At 43.6% G+C, this 17,999-nt stretch overlaps 1 protein-coding gene across 2 annotated transcripts in view; it reads right to left on the bottom strand.

Moving 5' to 3' along the window:
* Positions 1-17,999, bottom strand: part of ap4b1 (adaptor related protein complex 4 subunit beta 1) — a 32,744-nt gene that overhangs the window by 12,949 nt on the left and 1,796 nt on the right. The window contains exons 1-3 of one of the 2 annotated variants that reach the window (XM_064921972.1): positions 17,071-17,940; positions 16,655-16,802; positions 11,559-11,844 (exon numbers count right to left, since the gene is read on the bottom strand). In XM_064921972.1, the coding sequence (XP_064778044.1) occupies positions 11,559-11,844; positions 16,655-16,802; positions 17,071-17,140 (504 nt within the window). In that variant the 5' untranslated portion in view covers positions 17,141-17,940. Of the gene's footprint in view, positions 1-11,558; positions 11,845-16,654; positions 16,803-17,070; positions 17,941-17,999 lie in introns of those variants that run through there. The other variant, XM_064921971.1, reaches the window with a different exon arrangement.

Below are 17,999 nucleotides of genomic sequence, written 5' to 3' on the forward strand. Positions count from 1 at the left end.
CAGAAGAGTGGAGGCTGTTATAGCAGCAAAGGAGGGACCAACTCCATATTAAAGTCTTCCCAGAAGAGTGGAGGCTGTTATAGCAGCAAAGGAGGGACCAACTCCATATTAATGCCTTTCCAGAAGAGTGGAGGCTGTTATAGCAGCAAAGGAGGGACCAACTCCATATTAAAGTCTTCCCAGAAGAGTGGAGGCTGTTATAGCAGCAAAGGAGGGACCAACTCCATATTAAAGTCTTCCCAGAAGAGTGGAGGCTGTTATAGCAGCAAAGGAGGGACCAACTCCATATTAATGCCTTCCCAGAAGAGTGGGGGCTGTTATAGCAGCAAGGGGGGACCAACTCCATATTAAAGCCCATGGTTTTGTTATGAGATGTACCATGAGCAGGTGTTCACATCCTGTTGGTCATGGAGTGGATCTGTTTGTACATATGGAACATTTCTGAGATCTTTTATTTCAGTTCATGAAACATTTTACATGTTGCCTTTATATTTGAGATATATATAGATATAGATAGAAATCAGTGTATGTTAGAATGGAGGTTTAAAGACGACAGCTGCATATTAGACAACACATATAGCATACCTCGAAGTACAATCTTCTCTAAAAACAGTTATACAATGTGCTCTGCAATAATAAAACCAGAGTTTGATTTGTAAACCAGAAGAGTTCTCCAATAGCAGCTGACCAATGGCATAGTGGTCATGTATAATGTATTGGATTATAAGGTATAGAGAATGATAAACCAATAGCATAGTGGTCATGGATAATGTATTGGACTATAAGGTATAGAGAATGATAAACCAATAGCATAGTGGTCATGTATAATGTATTGGACTATAAGGTATAGAGAATGATAAACCAATAGCATAGTGGTCATGTATAATGTATTGGACTATAAGGTATAGAGAATGATAAACCAATAGCATAGTGGTCATGTATAATGTATTGGACTATAAGGTATAGAGAATGATAAACCAATAGCATAGTGGTCATGGATAATGTATTGGACTATAAGGTATAGAGAATGATAAACCAATAGCATAGTGGTCATGTATAATGTATTGGACTATAAGGTATAGAGAATGATAAAGAGCCTGTAGGATTCTAGAAAAAAACAAAATCCTACTAACCTTCTAAAAGTTGACAGCGCCAAAATCTTGTGTGTGACATGTTTCATGATGCTTTATCAGGTTTCATGCATATACAGTAGAAACAAAAGCACACCACCACAAATGGTGTTTGACCATTTATTGAGTACAGAGACAAATAGGTATTTGAAGTACCTACAAACCAATGTACAGCGCATTCAGAAAGTATCCAGACCCCTTCCCTTTTTCTAAACTGATTAAACACATGGCGACATGGTGCTTGACTCTTATCTGTTGTGTACAATACATTCAGAAAGTATCCAGACCCCTTCCCTTTCTCAACATGTTGTTTATGTTACAGCCTTATTCTAAAATGGATTGAATTCATTGTTTTCCTCATTAATCACATAATTACAAAGTGAAAACAGGTTTGTATAAAAATTTGCAAATTTATAAAAAATAAAAACAGAAAAACCTTATTTACATAAGTATTCAGACCCTTTGCTATGAGACTTGAAATTGAGCTCAGGTGCATCCTGTTTCCATTGATCATCCTTGAGATGTTTCTACAACTTAATTGGAGTCCACCTGTGGTAAATTCAACTGATTAGACATGATTTGGAAAGGCACCTGTCTATATAAGGTCTCACAGTTGACAGTGCATGGCAGAGCTAAAACCAAGACATGAGGTCGAAGGAATTGTCCGTAGAGCTCAGAGACAGGATTGTGTCGAGGCACAGATCTGGGGAAAGGTACCAAAACATTTCTGCAACATTGAAGGTCCCCAAGAACACAGGGGGCTCCATCATTCTTAAATGGAAGAAGTATGGAACCACCAAGACTCTTCCGAGAGCTGGCCGCTCGGCCAAACTGAGCAATCTGGGGAGAAAGGCCTTGGTCAGGGAGGTGAACAAGAACCCGATGGTCACTCTGACTGAGCTCCAGAGGTCTTCTGTAGAGATGGGGGAACCTTCCAGAAGGACAACCATCTCTGCAGCACTCCATCAATCAGGCCTTTATGGTAGAGTGGCCAGATGGAAGCCACTCCTCAGTAAAAGGCACATAACAACTCACTTGCAATTTTTCAAAAGGCACCTAAAGACTCAAGACCATGAGGAAGAAGATTCCCTGTTCTGATGAAACCAAGATTGAACTCTTTGGCCTGAAAGCCAAGCGTCACGTCTGGAGGAAACCTGGCACCAACCCTACGGTGAAGCAAGGTGGTGGCAGAATCATGCTGTGGGGATGTTTTTCAGTGGCAGGGACTGGGAGACTAGTCAGGATCAAGGGAAAGATAAACGGAGCAAAGTACAGAGAGATTCTTGATGAAAATCTACTCCAGAGTTCTCAGGACCTCAGACTGGGGCGAAGGTTCACCTTCCAACAGGACAACGACCCTAAGCACACATCCAAGACAATGCAGGTGTGGCATTCAGTCTCTGAATGTCCTTGAGTGGCCCAGCCAGAGTCCGGACTTGAACTTGATCGAACATCTTAAAAATAGCTGTGCAGCGACGCTCCCCATCCAACCTGATAGAGCTTGAGAAGATCTGCAGAGAAGAATGGGAGAAATTCCCCAAATACAGGTGTGCCAAGTTTGTAGCATCATACCCAAGAAGACTTGAATCTGTAATCACTGCCAAAGGGGCTTCAACAAAATACTGAGTAAAGGGTCTGAATACTTATGTACATTTATTTTTTCAATTTTTATCTTCAAAACATTTGCAAAAATGTGTCGTTATGGGGTATTGCGACGTCGTCATGGGGTATTGCGACGTCGTCACGGGGTATTGCGACGTCGTCACGGGGTATTGCGACGTCGTCACGGGGTATTGCGACGTCGTCACGGGTATTGCGACGTCGTCCACGGGTATTGCGACGTCGTCACGGGGTATTGCGACGTCGTCACGGGGTATTGCGACGTCGTCACGGGGTATTGCGACGTCGTCACGGGGTATTGCGACGTCGTCACGGGGTATTGCGACGTCGTCACGGGGTATTGCGACGTCGTCACGGGGTATTGCGACGTCGTTATGGGGTATTGTGACATCGTTATGGGGTATAGTGTGTAGATTGATGAGGGGAAAAAATAATAAAGCTGTAACGTATCAAAACGTGGAAAAAGTCAAGGTGTCTGAATACTTTCTGAACGCACCGTATATCAAGTGCCGTGGAGGCACAGCCTTATAAACAGTCCTGAAACGAGTGCTTCACCATCTATGGCAAAAGCCTGGGCTTCTGATGGAAACTACAGAACGCTCATCAACACATGCTTCTCTCTGGGAACATGTGTTTACCCAGGCCCCATGTGTTTACCCAGGCCCCATGTGTTTACCCAGGCCCCATGTGTTTACCCAGGCTCCATGTGTTTACCCAGGCCCCATGTGTTTACCCAGGCCCCATGTGTTTACCCAGGCCCCATGTGTTTACCCAGGCCCCATGTGTTTACCCAGGCTCCATGTGTTTACCCAGGCTCCATGTGTTTACCCAGGCCCCATGTGTTTACCCAGGCCCCATGTGTTTACCCAGGCTCCATGTGTTTACCCAGGCCCCATGTGTTTACCCAGGCCCCATGTGTTTACCCAGGCCCCATGTGTTTACCCAGGCCCCATGTGTTTACCCAGGCCCCATGTGTTTACCCAGGCCCCATGTGTTTACCCAGGCTCCATGTGTTTACCCAGGCCCCATGTGTTTACCCAGGCTCCATGTGTTTACCCAGGCCCCATGTGTTTACCCAGGCCCCATGTGTTTACCCAGGCCCCATGTGTTTACCCAGGCTCCATGTGTTTACCCAGGCCCCATGTGTTTACCCAGGCCCCATGTGTTTACCCAGGCCCCATGTGTTTACCCAGGCCCCATGTGTTTACCCAGGCCCCATGTGTTTACCCAGGCCCCATGTGTTTACCCAGGCCCCATGTGTTTACCCAGGCCCCATGTGTTTACCCAGGCCCCACAGGCGTATGGAAAGGATTCCACCCTGGTCTCCAATTCACCCATGTAGAGAGAGACAAGGGCCTGAGCAGAATGCAATCCAAAGCTTGTGTGGTCCAGAGATAGGAACTCTTATCTATGGCTCCTGATGGGGACAACAGAATTCCCACCACTGCATGGCACAACAAGTATTGAGTCTTCAAAATGCTCTAACAAGCATGTGTGCTTCTGCAGACGGTGTTCTTCGACTGTAAAACGCACCAGACTGTGGAAACAGCGCAGCAGGTAGCACGGTAGTTAAGAATATTGGGCCAGTAAACGAAAGGTCACTGGTTCGAATCCCCGAGGTGACTAGGTGAAAACCCCTTGCTCCAGCAAGTCGCTGTGGATAAGAGCTGCTAAGTGACTAAAATTAAAATGTAAATTTAGACTGTATAAGACAAACCCCACAAAAGAAAAGACAAAACAGGCAAATGCATATGTGGTCTCAATGTTTTTTTTTTTTCACCTTTATTTAACCAGGTAGGCTAGTTGAGAACAAGTTCTCATTTACAACTGCGACCTGGCCAATGTCTAAGTAGTGACGACAGGGCTAGTTCACACAGCAGTAGGATGGTTGTCCTCACAGCGGGTGAATAAGCCTATGATTGGTGAATAGCACTTGGTTGATCTCTGGGAGCAGGACACAGGAGAGCTGAATAGATCATGTGAGACAAAAGTAAGAGAGACAATAATTAATTAAATAAATCACAGCAAAGGAATGTAGTTTATGAACATCCTGACAGTCTGAGGCAGGGTGCTCTGCCTTCATCCTAATGCATCTACAGACGGGGATAATGTGGCATTCCTACAGACAGGGATAATGTGGCATTCCCATAGACAGGGATAATGTGGCATTCCTACAGACGGGGATAATGTGGCATTCCTACAGACAGGGATAATGTGGCATTCCTACAGACAGGGATAATGTGGCATTCCTACAGACAGGGATAATGTGGCATTCCCATAGACAGGGATAATGTGGCATTCCCATAGACAGGGATAATGTGGCATTCCCATAGACAGGGATAATGTGGTATTCCCATAGACAGGGATAATGTGGTATTCCCATAGACAGGGATAATGTGGTATTCCCATAGACAGGGATAATGTGGTATTCCCATAGACAGGGATAATGTGGCATTCCTATAGACAGGGATAATGTGGCATTCCCATAGACAGGGATAATGTGGCATTCCCATAGACAGGGATAATGTGGTATTCCCATAGACAGGGATAATGTGGTATTCCCATAGACAGGGATAATGTGGTATTCCCATAGACAGGGATAATGTGGTATTCCCATAGACAGGGATAATGTGGCATTCCCACAGACAGGGATAATGTGGCATTCCTATAGACAGGGATAATGTGGCATTCCCATAGACAGGGATAATGTGGCATTCCCATAGACAGGGATAATGTGGTATTCCCATAGACAGGGATAATGTGGCATTCCTATAGACAGGGATAATGTGGCATTCCTATAGACAGGGATAATGTGGTATTCCTATAGACAGGGATAATGTGGCATTCCTACAGACGGGGATAATGTGGCATTCCCATAGACAGGGATAATGTGGTATTCTTATAGACAGGGATAATGTGGCATTCCTATAGACAGGGATAATGTGGTATTCCTATAGACATGGATAATGTGGCATTCCTACAGACAGGGATAATGTGGTATTCCTACAGACAGGGATAATGTGGCATTCCTACAGACAGGGATAATGTGGTATTCCCATAGACAGGGATAATGTGGCATTCCCATAGACAGGGATAATGTGGCATTCCCATAGACAGGGATAATGTGGCATTCCTACAGACAGGGATAATGTGGCATTCCCATAGACAGGGATAATGTGGCATTCCCATAGACAGGGATAATGTGGTATTCCTACAGACAGGGATAATGTGGTATTCCCATAGACGGGGATAATGTGGCATTCCCATAGACAGGGATAATGTGGCATTCCTACAGACAGGGATAATGTGGTATTCCCATAGACAGGGATAATGTGGCATTCCCATAGACAGGGATAATGTGGCATTCCCATAGACAGGGATAATGTGGCATTCCTACAGACAGGGATAATGTGGTATTCCCATAGACAGGGATAATGTGGCATTCCTACAGACAGGGATAATGTGGTATTCCCATAGACAGGGATAATGTGGCATTCCCATAGACAGGGATAATGTGGCATTCCCATAGACAGGGATAATGTGGCATTCCTACAGACAGGGATAATGTGGCATTCCCATAGACAGGGATAATGTGGCATTCCCATAGACAGGGATAATGTGGTATTCCTTCAGACAGGGATAATGTGGTATTCCCATAGACGGGGATAATGTGGCATTCCCATAGACGGGGATAATGTGGCATTCCCATAGACGGGGATAATGTGGCATTCCCATAGACGGGGATAATGTGGTATTCCTACAGACAGGGATAATGTGGTATTCCCATAGACGGGGATAATGTGGCATTCCCATAGACGGGGATAATGTGGCATTCCCATAGACAGGGATAATGTGGCATTCCTACAGACAGGGATAATGTGGCATTCCTACAGACAGGGATAATGTGGCATTCCTGCAGACAGGGATAATGTGGCATTCCTACAGACAGGGATAATGTGGTATTCCCATAGACAGGGATAATGTGGCATTCCTACAGACAGGGATAATGTGGCATTCCCATAGACAGGGATAATGTGGCATTCCCATAGACAGGGATAATGTGGCATTCCCATAGACAGGGATAATGTGGCATTCCCATAGACAGGGATAATGTGGCATTCCCATAGACAGGGATAATGTGGCATTCCCATAGACAGGGATAATGTGGCATTCCCATAGACAGGGATAATGTGGCATTCCTATAGACAGGGATAATGTGGCATTCCCATAGACAGGGATAATGTGGCATTCCTACAGACAGGGATAATGTGGCATTCCCATAGACAGGGATAATGTGGCATTCCCATATACAGGGATAATGTGGTATTCCCATAGACAGGGATAATGTGGTATTCCTATAGACAGGGATAATGTGGCATTCCCATAGACAGGGATAATGTGGTATTCCTATAGACAGGGATAATGTGGCATTCCTATAGACAGGGATAATGTGGCATTCCTACAGACAGGGATAATGTGGCATTCCTACAGACAGGGATAATGTGGCATTCCCATAGACAGGGATAATGTGGCATTCCCATAGACAGGGATAATGTGGCATTCCCATAGACAGGGATAATGTGGCATTCCTATAGACAGGGATAATGTGGCATTCCTACAGACAGGGATAATGTGGCATTCCTACAGACAGGGATAATGTGGCATTCCTACAGACAGGGATAATGTGGCATTCCCATAGACAGGGATAATGTGGCATTCCCATAGACAGGGATAATGTGGCATTCCCATAGACAGGGATAATGTGGCATTCCCATAGACAGGGATAATGTGGCATTCCCATAGACAGGGATAATGTGGCATTCCTACAGACAGGGATAATGTGGCATTCCTACAGACAGGGATAATGTGGCATTCCCATAGACAGGGATAATGTGGCATTCCCATAGACAGGGATAATGTGGCATTCCTACAGACAGGGATAATGTGGCATTCCTACAGACAGGGATAATGTGGCATTCCTACAGACAGGGAAAATGTGGCATTCCTACAGACAGGGATAATGTGGCATTCCTACAGACAGGGATAATGTGGCATTCCCATAGACAGGGATAATGTGGTATTCCCATAGACAGGGATAATGAGGTATTCCCATAGACAGGGATAATGTGGTATTCCTATAGACAGGGATAATGTGGAATTCCTATAGACAGGGATAATGTGGTATTCCTATAGACAGGGATAATGTGGTATTCCTATAGACAGGGATAATGAGGTATTCCTATAGACAGGGATAATGTGGTATTCCTATAGACAGGGATAATGTGGAAATCCTATAGACAGGGATAATGTGGAAATCCTATAGACAGGGATAATGTGGAAATCCTATAGACATGGATAATGTGGCATTCCTATAGACAGGGATAATGTGGCATTCCTATAGACAGGGATAATGTGAAAATCCTATAGACAGGGATAATGTGAAAATCCTATAGACAGGGATAATGTGGAAATCCTATAGACAGGGATAATGTGGAAATCCTATAGACAGGGATAATGTGGAAATCCTATAGACAGGGATAATGTGGAAAATCCTATAGACAGGGATAATGTGGAAATCCTATAGACAGGGATAATGTGGAAATCCTATAGACAGGGATAATGTGGAAATCCTATAGACAGGGATAATGTGGCATTCCCATAGACAGGGATAATGTGGCATTCCTATAGACAGGGATAATGTGGAAATCCTATAGACAGGGATAATGTGGAAATCCTATAGACAGGGATAATGTGGAAATCCTATAGACAGGGATAATGTGGCATTCCTATAGACAGGGATAATGTGGAAATCCTATAGACAGGGATAATGTGGAAATCCTATAGACAGGGATAATGTGGCATTCCCATAGACAGGGATAATGTGGCATTCCTATAGACAGGGATAATGTGGCATTTCCTGTTAGTCAGTATGAATGATATTAGTGGGTCCTGCCTTGATGACTGTATCAGATTTACACTACTTGTCCTGTGGACTTTTGTAGTCTTCAATTATTACTCGGAATAAACTGATAGCTAAAATGCTCCTTGTCAAGGAATGACATACTAGCTAGTGATGAAGCTATCTGCTCCTGCTAGCTAGCAACAGATTGACTTAACTAGCTTCCTACCTAGCTACATTACTAAGGTTGCTGGGAGTCATTTTATAGCATTGATGGATTCACATTTCTATAACTAAATAGTTAGGTTACAAATATATTAAAAATACTTTACCTGATAGCAGTTTGTCGGACGGAGATCTCTCTCGAGTTGTCACCAACTGTCGACTACCTTAGGTACGGATAATGTGATTGGCAGAAAACCAGTTTCACATATTACTTATTTTCCACCATAATTTGCAAATAAATTCATTAAAAATCCTACAATGTGATTTTCTGGATTTTTTCTCTCATTTTGTCTGTCATAGTTGAAGTGTACCTATGATGAAAATTACAGGCCTCCCTCATCTGTAACTACTGACCCTGTATATAGTTATCATTGTCCATTTGGAAGACCCATTTGTGACCAAGCTTTAGCTTCCTGACTGATGTCCTGAGATGTTGCTTCAATATATCCACATAATTTCCCTTCTCATGATGCCATGTATTTTGTGAAGTGCACCAGTCCCTCCTGCAGCAAAGCACCCCCACAACATGATGCTGCCACCCCCGTCGTGCTTCACGGTTGGGATGGTGTTTTTCGGCTTGCAAGCTTCCCCCTTTCTCCTCCAAACATAACTATGGTCATTATGGCCAAACAGTTCTATTGTTGTTTCATCAGACCAGAGGACATTTCTCCAAAAAGTACAATCTTTGTCCCCTTGTGCAAACCGTAGTCTGGCTTTTTTATGATAGTTTTGGAGCAGTGGCTTCTTCCTTGATGAGCGGCCTTTCAGGTTATGTCGATATAGGACTAATTTTAATCTGGATATAGATACTTTTGTACCTGTTTCCAACAGCATCTTCACAAGGACCTTTGCTGTTCTGGGATTGATTTGTACTTTTCGCACCAAAGTACATTCAGAAAGCGTCTCCTTCCTGAGCGGTATGACGGCTGCGTGATCCCATGGTGTTTATACTTGTGTACTATTGTTTGTACAGATGAACGTGGTACCTTCAGGTGTTTGGAAATTACTCCCAAGGATGAACCAGACTTGTGGAGGTCTACAATGTTTTTTCTGAGGTCTTGGCTGATTTCTTTACATTTTCCTATGATGTCAAGCCAAGAAGCACTGAGTTTGAATGTAGGCCTTGAAATACATCCACAGGTACACTTCCAATTGAGTCAAATGATGTCATTAGCCTATCAGAAGCTTCTAAAGCCATTACGTCATTGTCTGGAATTTTCCAAGCTGTTTAACCTCTAGCGTCGAGCAATCCCGTATCCGGGAGCGTAATCATAGCCTCAAGCTCATTAGCATAACGCAAACGTTAACTATTCATGAAAATCGCAAATGAAATGAACTAAATGTATTGGCTCACAAGCTTAGCCTTTTGTTAACAACACTGTCATCTCAGATTTTCAAAATATGCTTTTCAACCATCGCAACACAAGCATTTGTGTAAGAGGTATTGATAGCTAGCATAGCATTAGCCTAGCATTCAGCAGACAACATTTTCACAAAAACAAGAAAAGCATTCAAATAAAATCATTTACCCATGAAGAACTTCGGGTGTTTTCAATGAGGAGACTCTCAGTTAGATAGCAAATATTCAGTTTTTCCAAAAAGATTATTTGTGTAGGGGAAATCGCTCCGTTTTGTTCATCACGTTTGGCTAAGAAAAAAACCTGAAAATTCAGTCATTACAACGCCAAACTTTTTTCCAAATGAACTCCATAATATCAACAGAAACATGGCAAACGTTGTTTAGAATCAATCCTCAAGGTGTTTTTCACATATCTATTCGATGATAAATCATTCGTGGCAGTTGCCTTTCTCCTCTGAACCAAATGGAAAAGTGCACATTGGAACACAGCGCATTCAAAATCTGGGGCACTTCCTGTATGAATTTTAATCTTGGTTTCGCCTGTAGCATTAGTTCTGTGGCACTCACAGACAATATCTTTGCAGTTTTGGAAACGTCAGTGTTTTCTTTCCAAAGCTGTCAATTATATGCATAGTCGAGCATCTTTTCGTGACAAAATATCTTGTTTAAAACGGGAAAGTTTTTTTATCCAAAAATTAAAAGAGCGCCCCCTATATCGAAGAAGTTGAAGGCACAGTCAACTTAGTGCATGTAAACTTCTGACCCACTGGAATTGTGGCACAGTGAATTATAAGTGAAATAATCTGTCTGCAAAGAATTGTTAGAAAAATGACTTGTGTCATGCACAAAGTAGATGTCCTAACTGACTTGCCAAATCCATAGTTTGTTAACATGACATTTGTGGAGTGGTTGAAAAACAAGTTTTAATGACTCCAACCTAAGTGTATGTAAACTTCCGACTTCAAATGTACACACACTACTGTTCAAAAGTTTGGGGTCACTTAGAAATGTCTTTGATTTTGAAAGAAAAGCACATTTTTTGTCCATTAAAATAATATCAAATTGATCAGAAATACAGTGTACTCATTGTTAATGTTGGAAATGGCTATTGTAGCTGGAAATGGAATATCTACATAGGTGTACAGAGGCCCATTATCAGCAACCATCACTCCTGTGTTCCAATGGCACGTTGTGTTAGCTAATCCAAGTTTATCATTTTAAAAGACTAATTGATCATTAGAAAACCCTTTTGCAATTATGTTAGAACAGCTGAAAGATAGCTTGCTACGGCCCACCACCTAATAGAATATGATAGAAAACACACCTGGATGTGACATAGCGCTGCATAGCGTAGTTCCCGGGAGGTGCTGCCGGCGGCAGCCAGGAGGGGGCCCCGTGCTCTCTCAAGGGCCGACATACACACGGCAGGCAGCGTGGAACACAGGGACAGGAAGAGGCGGAGCGTGGCGGCCATGACGGGGGCGTGGTGTGAGAGAAGGGCGGGGTCTAACAGAGATAGTATGTCGAACAGCTCGTCTTCGCTGCGAGGCCGATACCGCTGGAGCACCGCTAGCACCTCAGACTGGCCCCACACGTCACATAGCTTCAGTCTGGAGCACACAGAGAGACAGAGAGTGAGACACAGAGACAGAGAGAGACAGAGAGAGATACAGAGAGAGAGATACAGAGGTAGAGATACAGAGGGAGAGATATATACAGAGAGAGGGAGAGATACAGAGGGAGAGATACAGAGAGAGAGATATACAGAGAGAGGGAGAGATACAGAGAGAGAGATAAGAGAGATAAGCACACAGCAGAGGTCACGATCAGATGAGCTCCTGCATTTTTCAGCATTTTCTTCAAAAAAGATAGATTAGGAGTTAGATAAACTTGTTTTTTGTCAGTAACACATACTGGATTCTACCCTCTACAACATAACCCCCACTTCAAATCAAAACTTAAAACCTGATTTTGGACGGAATTACGGAATCACCTGGAAGGTTCACAACTACCAAGATGTATTACTCTATACAGCAAATTCTCTGGAAAACAACAGAAACCTGAAAACACCATCCAACCTGGAACTGAGTGAGTAATGTTTAGTCTGAAACTATATTTTATCTCCAAAAGCCAAGAAGAAAAATACACAACATTACTTTATAAGGACTTAATTCTAACATAATTCTGCCAAGCTTGATACAGCTTCAACTAGCACTGACGTGTCATGTGAGAGGTGTCAAAGCCCATTAGCCCAACAATGGCAGGAGAGTCACACAGTCTACCCCAACCAAATGGAGAGGCCTTAGAAGCTCCCTCCCGCTGTTCAGAGGTAATTAAAATACAGTACCCTGTGCATGTAAAGAATCATAAAGCAAGAGACACTTTTTGCTGACTATTACAAAAATGGGAACATCAGCAACGTTATATTCCACACAAACCATCCCCTGGCATGGCACAGTGCTATATTAGCACACTACCCCTTTGTTAAGAGAGGGGGGGTTAACGAGGGGTGGAAACTCAGAATACTTGATAACGAGGACTCTGAGTCAGGTAATATAAATATCTATAAGTCCGGAACAGTAATGGTACAGGGTAACCCCAAACAGTTTCAGCTGGACTTTCACCTAATCAAAGAATCACCCCAGCAGGAGAAGCTCTCCCTTGATAAAAATACCCCCACCCCGAGCGGGTCAGACCAGAACTCTTCATTATGTAACCCCACAGATGAGCAACCCACAACGGACAGTCAACCTCCCAGCACAGATTACCACTCCCTCATTGAAATGAAGGACAAATTCACCCAGCTGGAGGTAAGGCAGGTGGAGCTGGAACAGCAGGTGATTACACTTCAGTCAGCACAGACCCAGACAACAGTCCAGCACAACTACACCCCCTTAACCAGACCCAGAATGCTGGAGGTGGAGAGAGACATATCTGCACTCTGGACTGTGGTGAGACAACTTCAACAGGAGAAAGAGCAGGATCAGGAAAAGAACAGAGCTCTCGAGGAGAGGATCAGACCGCTGGTGGAGGAGAGGTTGAGGGGGATGGAGGAGAGGTTGAGGGGGACGGAGGAGAGGTTGAGGGGGATGGTGTGTGACAGAAAACAACCCACTAGAGAGGTTGCCACCCCCACAGTGAAGCCAGCAGAACAGCCCACCTCAGCACCCGACAAAAGTCTCGACACCACAGCAGAACAGACAAATGAAGAACCCCAAGTCCAGTGGCTCTCACCCCTTCAGAGCACCCCCCCTGTCAGCCACCCTGATAGCCCTTCTGACAACCCCCCCCACACCCACTGAGGACAAACACAAGACACAGATTGTACTACTTAAAGGCTTCTTCTACTTTCCCCAATGAACAAGTGGTTATCTCCACCCTGCTACCACGAAAAGACTTCCACCCTGCCACAATACAGCGGGTAAACGCAAGTATTTCCCGTGACTGTGCCTCAAAACCAATTTTTTTCCTGGCCCACCACTCCACCCTGGACTTGAACAGCCTCTATGACCAGGTCCACCTCTACAAGGCAGCAGTGCCCATCTTTGCCCGAACTCTAAAGGACATCGCTCTCAAACGTATCCCCAACACTTCACACAGGAGCAACAGATCAATAGACACCCCACCCAGACCGGCGAGACACCCTCCCAGACCTGCAGGACCCCCCCTGGACCTACACATAGAGGACCCACGCCAAGAGGAATTACATCCAGACCACAGCACACCAAGACACATCCACACCCCCACCCGAACCAATCAACACCCCCCCATGTCAACCATGCCCACACCCCATTTAGGCCCCCTCAGATCAGACCTATGCCACTCCTGCCCACCCCATGCACCCCACCCCCGCAAAGAGGGCCTCAACATGGAAGCCACACATAAGCCACACAAATACACTACGGAAAAAGAAGGAACAGCACGTCAGAAATCAGCTCAATGTAATTGAAGAATCCATAGACTCTAACCACTTCTGGGAAAATTGGAAAACACTAAACAAACAACAACACGAAGAATTATCTATCCAAAATGGAGATGTATGGGTAAACCACTTCTCCAATCTTTTTGGCTCTATAACAAAGAATAAAGAGCAAAAACATGATCAAATACAGATCTTAGAATCAACTATTAAAGACTACCAGAACCCACTGGATTCTCCAATTGCATTGAATGAGTTACAGGACAAAATAAAAACCCTCCAACCCAAAAAGGCCTGTGGTGTTGATGGTATCCTCAATGAAATGATCAAATATACAGACAACAAATTCCAATTTGCTATACTAAAACTCTTTAACATCATCCTTAGCTCTGGCATCTTCCCCAATATTTGGAATCAAGGACTGATCACCCCAATCCACAAAAGTGGAGACAAATTTGACCCCAAAAACTACCGTGGAATATGCGTCAACAGTAACCTTGGGAAAATCCTCTGCATTATCATTAACAGCAGACTCGTACACTTCCTCAATGAAAACAATTTACTGAGCAAATGTCAAATTGGCTTTTTACCAAATTACCGTACAACAGACCATGTATTCACCCTGCACACCCTAATTGACCACCAAACAAACCAAAACAAAGGCAAAGTCTTCTCATGCTTTGTTGATTTCAAAAAAGCCTTCGACTCAATTTGGCATGAGGGTCTGCTATACAAACTGATGGAAAGTGGTGTTGGGGGTAAAACAAGTGTGTGGTTAAAATTGGCAAAAAACACGCACATTTCTTCACACAGGGTCGTGGGGTTAGACAGGGATGCAGCTTAAGCCCCACCCTCTTCAACATATATATCAACGAATTGGCGCGGGCACTAGAAAAGTCTGCAGCACCCGGCCTCACCCTACTAGAATCCGAAGTCAAATGTCTGCTGATGATCTGGTGCTTCGGTCACCAACCAAGGAGGGCCTACAGCAGCACCTAGATCTTATGCACAGATTCTGTCAGACCTGGGCCCTGACAGTAAATCTCAGTAAGACCAAAATAATGGTGTTCCAAAAAAGGTCCAGTCACCAGGACCACAAATACAATTTCCATCTAGACACCATCTAAACATCAGCGCCACAGGTAACTTCCACAAAGCTGTGAACAATCTGAGAGACAAGGCAAGAAGGGCATTCTATGCCATCAAAAGGAACATAAATTTCAACATACCAATTAGGATTTGGCTAAAAATACTTGAATCAGTCATAGAGCCCATTGCCCTTTATGGTTGTGAGGTCTGGGGTCCGCTCACCAACCAAGACTTCACAAAATGGGACAAACACCAAATTGACACTGCACGCAGAATTCTGCAAAAATATCCTCTGTGTACAACGTAGAACACCAAATAATGCATGCAGAGCAGAATTAGGCCGATACCCACTAATTATCAAAATCCAGAAAAGAGCCGTTAAATTCTATAACCACCTAAAAGGAAGCGATTCCCAAACCTTCCACAACAAAGCCATCACCTACAGAGAGATGAACCTGGAGAAGAGTCCCCTAAGCAAGCTAGTCCTGGGGCTCTGTTCACAAACACAAACACACCCTACAGAGCCCCAGGACAGAAGCACAATTAGACCCAACCAAATCATGAGAAAACAAAAAGATAATTACTTGACACATTGGAAAGAATTAACAAAAAAACAGAGCAAACTAGAATGCTATTTGGCCCTACACAGAGAGTACACAGCGGCAGAATACCTGACCACTGTGACTGACCCAAAATTAAGGAAAGCTTTGACTATATACAGACTCAGCGAGCATAGCCTTGCTATTGAGAAAGGCCGCCGTAGGCAGACATGGCTCTCAAGAGAAGACAGGCTATGTGCTCACTGCCCACAAAATGAGGTGGAAACTGAGCTGCACTTCCTAACCTCCTGCCCAATGTATGACCATATTAGAGAGACATATTTCCCTCAGATTACACAGATCCACAAAGAATTCGAAAACAAATCCAATTTTGAAAAACTCCCATATCTACTGGGTGAAATTCCACAGTGTGCCATCAGAGCAGCAAGATTTGTGACCTGTTGCCACGAGAAAAGGGCAACCAGTGAAGAACACACACCATTGTAAATACAACCCATATCTATGCTTGTTTATTTTATCTTGTGTCCTTTACCATTTGTACATTGTTAAAACACTGTATATATATACATACATATATATATATATAAATATATATATATAATATGACATTTGTAATGTCTTTATTGTTTTGAAACTTCTGTATGTGTGATGTTTACTGTTAATTTTGATTGTTTATTTCACTTTATATATTCACTTTATATATTATCTACCTCACTTGCTTTGGCAATGTTAACACATGTTTCCCATGCCAATAAAGCCCTTGAATTGAATTGAGACACGCACAGAGACACCCACACACTGAGTACGAGTCATTTTAAGAGCGAGACGACACACACACACATACACACCTACCTGTTGAGGAGGTGGTGAGCAATGGGTTTGTTGATAGCCACGCCCCCTTCTTCCTGTAGAATCTCCTCCAGTGCCCGGAGACAGTTCACCATGACGACCGGGTCTGGGTCCCTTAGCAACCCATACAACTCATTCACTACAGCTACATCTGGAACACAGGAGGGGCACTTACAGCGTGCCGTGGACGTGTGTGTGTGTGCCTTGGACGTGCGTGTGTGTGTGTGTGTGTGCGCGCCTTGGACGTGTGTGTGTGTGTGTGTGTGTGTGTGTGTGTGTGTGTGTGTGTGTGTGTGTGTGTGTAAGGTATGTGTGTACCTGTGTATGTCTGTGTGTATAATGTGTGTATCTACCCATCTCTGTGTTAGGTTGTAATGTGTACCTCCCTATCTCTGTGTTAGGTTGTAATGTGTACCTACCTATCTCTGTGTTAGAGCCGATTTGGACATATTTGTGTAAAAGACTGAACATATGGAGCTCCATGTACATTTGTGTAAATATATTAAATATTAATGTAAATGATGAAATATTAGGTACGTACCTTTATGATTTATATTTACCTGATTGAGATATATTCATTTGTTAGTGTTGTTAGTGTAACTCAGTTTTTGTCCCCCCCTCTTGCCCATTCATTGTATTGTGGTAAGTGTGTTAGGATAAAGGCAGGAAGTTGGGCCTTCGGGAGGGGGAGTCCTTGCTAGATGCGGGAGCGGTATAGTTTTTTGACCATACAGACAGGTTATAATATGTATTTTCCATATCAAGTATTCTCTGCTTTAAGTTGATTGGAGAATAATTTATTTGTTAGATATAAGAAGAATAAACATTTTTGTTGCACCATATCCCTGGATGTCATCGAATGTTTGGCCGTTTGGGAAACCTTGAGTGTGGACTGTATGCGTACCAAACAACCCCGCTTCAGGCTTGGGCAGTGGCTATGGTAAAGACGAAAGGAAGCCACTACACTCTGTGTTAGGTTGTAATGTGTACCTCCCTATCTCTGTGTTAGGTTGTAATGTGTACCTCCCTATCTCTGTGTTAGGTTGTAATGTGTGTACCTCCCTATCTCTGTGTTAGGTTGTAATGTGTACCTCCCTATCTCTGTGTTAGGTTGTAATGTGTACCTCCCCATCTCTGTGTTAGGTTGTAATGTGTACCTCCCTATCTCTGTGTTAGGTTGTAATGTGTACCTCCCCATCTCTGTGTTAGGTTGTAATGTGTACCTCCCCATCTCTGTGTTAGGTTGTAATGTGTACCTCCCCATCTCTGTGTTAGGTTGTAATGTGTACCTCCCTATCTCTGTGTTAGGTTGTAATGTGTACCTACCTATCTCTGTGTTAGGTTGTAA

This window comes from Oncorhynchus masou, chromosome 18, assembly GCF_036934945.1.
Source record: "Oncorhynchus masou masou isolate Uvic2021 chromosome 18, UVic_Omas_1.1, whole genome shotgun sequence".
Classification (NCBI taxonomy): Eukaryota; Metazoa; Chordata; class Actinopteri; order Salmoniformes; family Salmonidae; genus Oncorhynchus; species Oncorhynchus masou.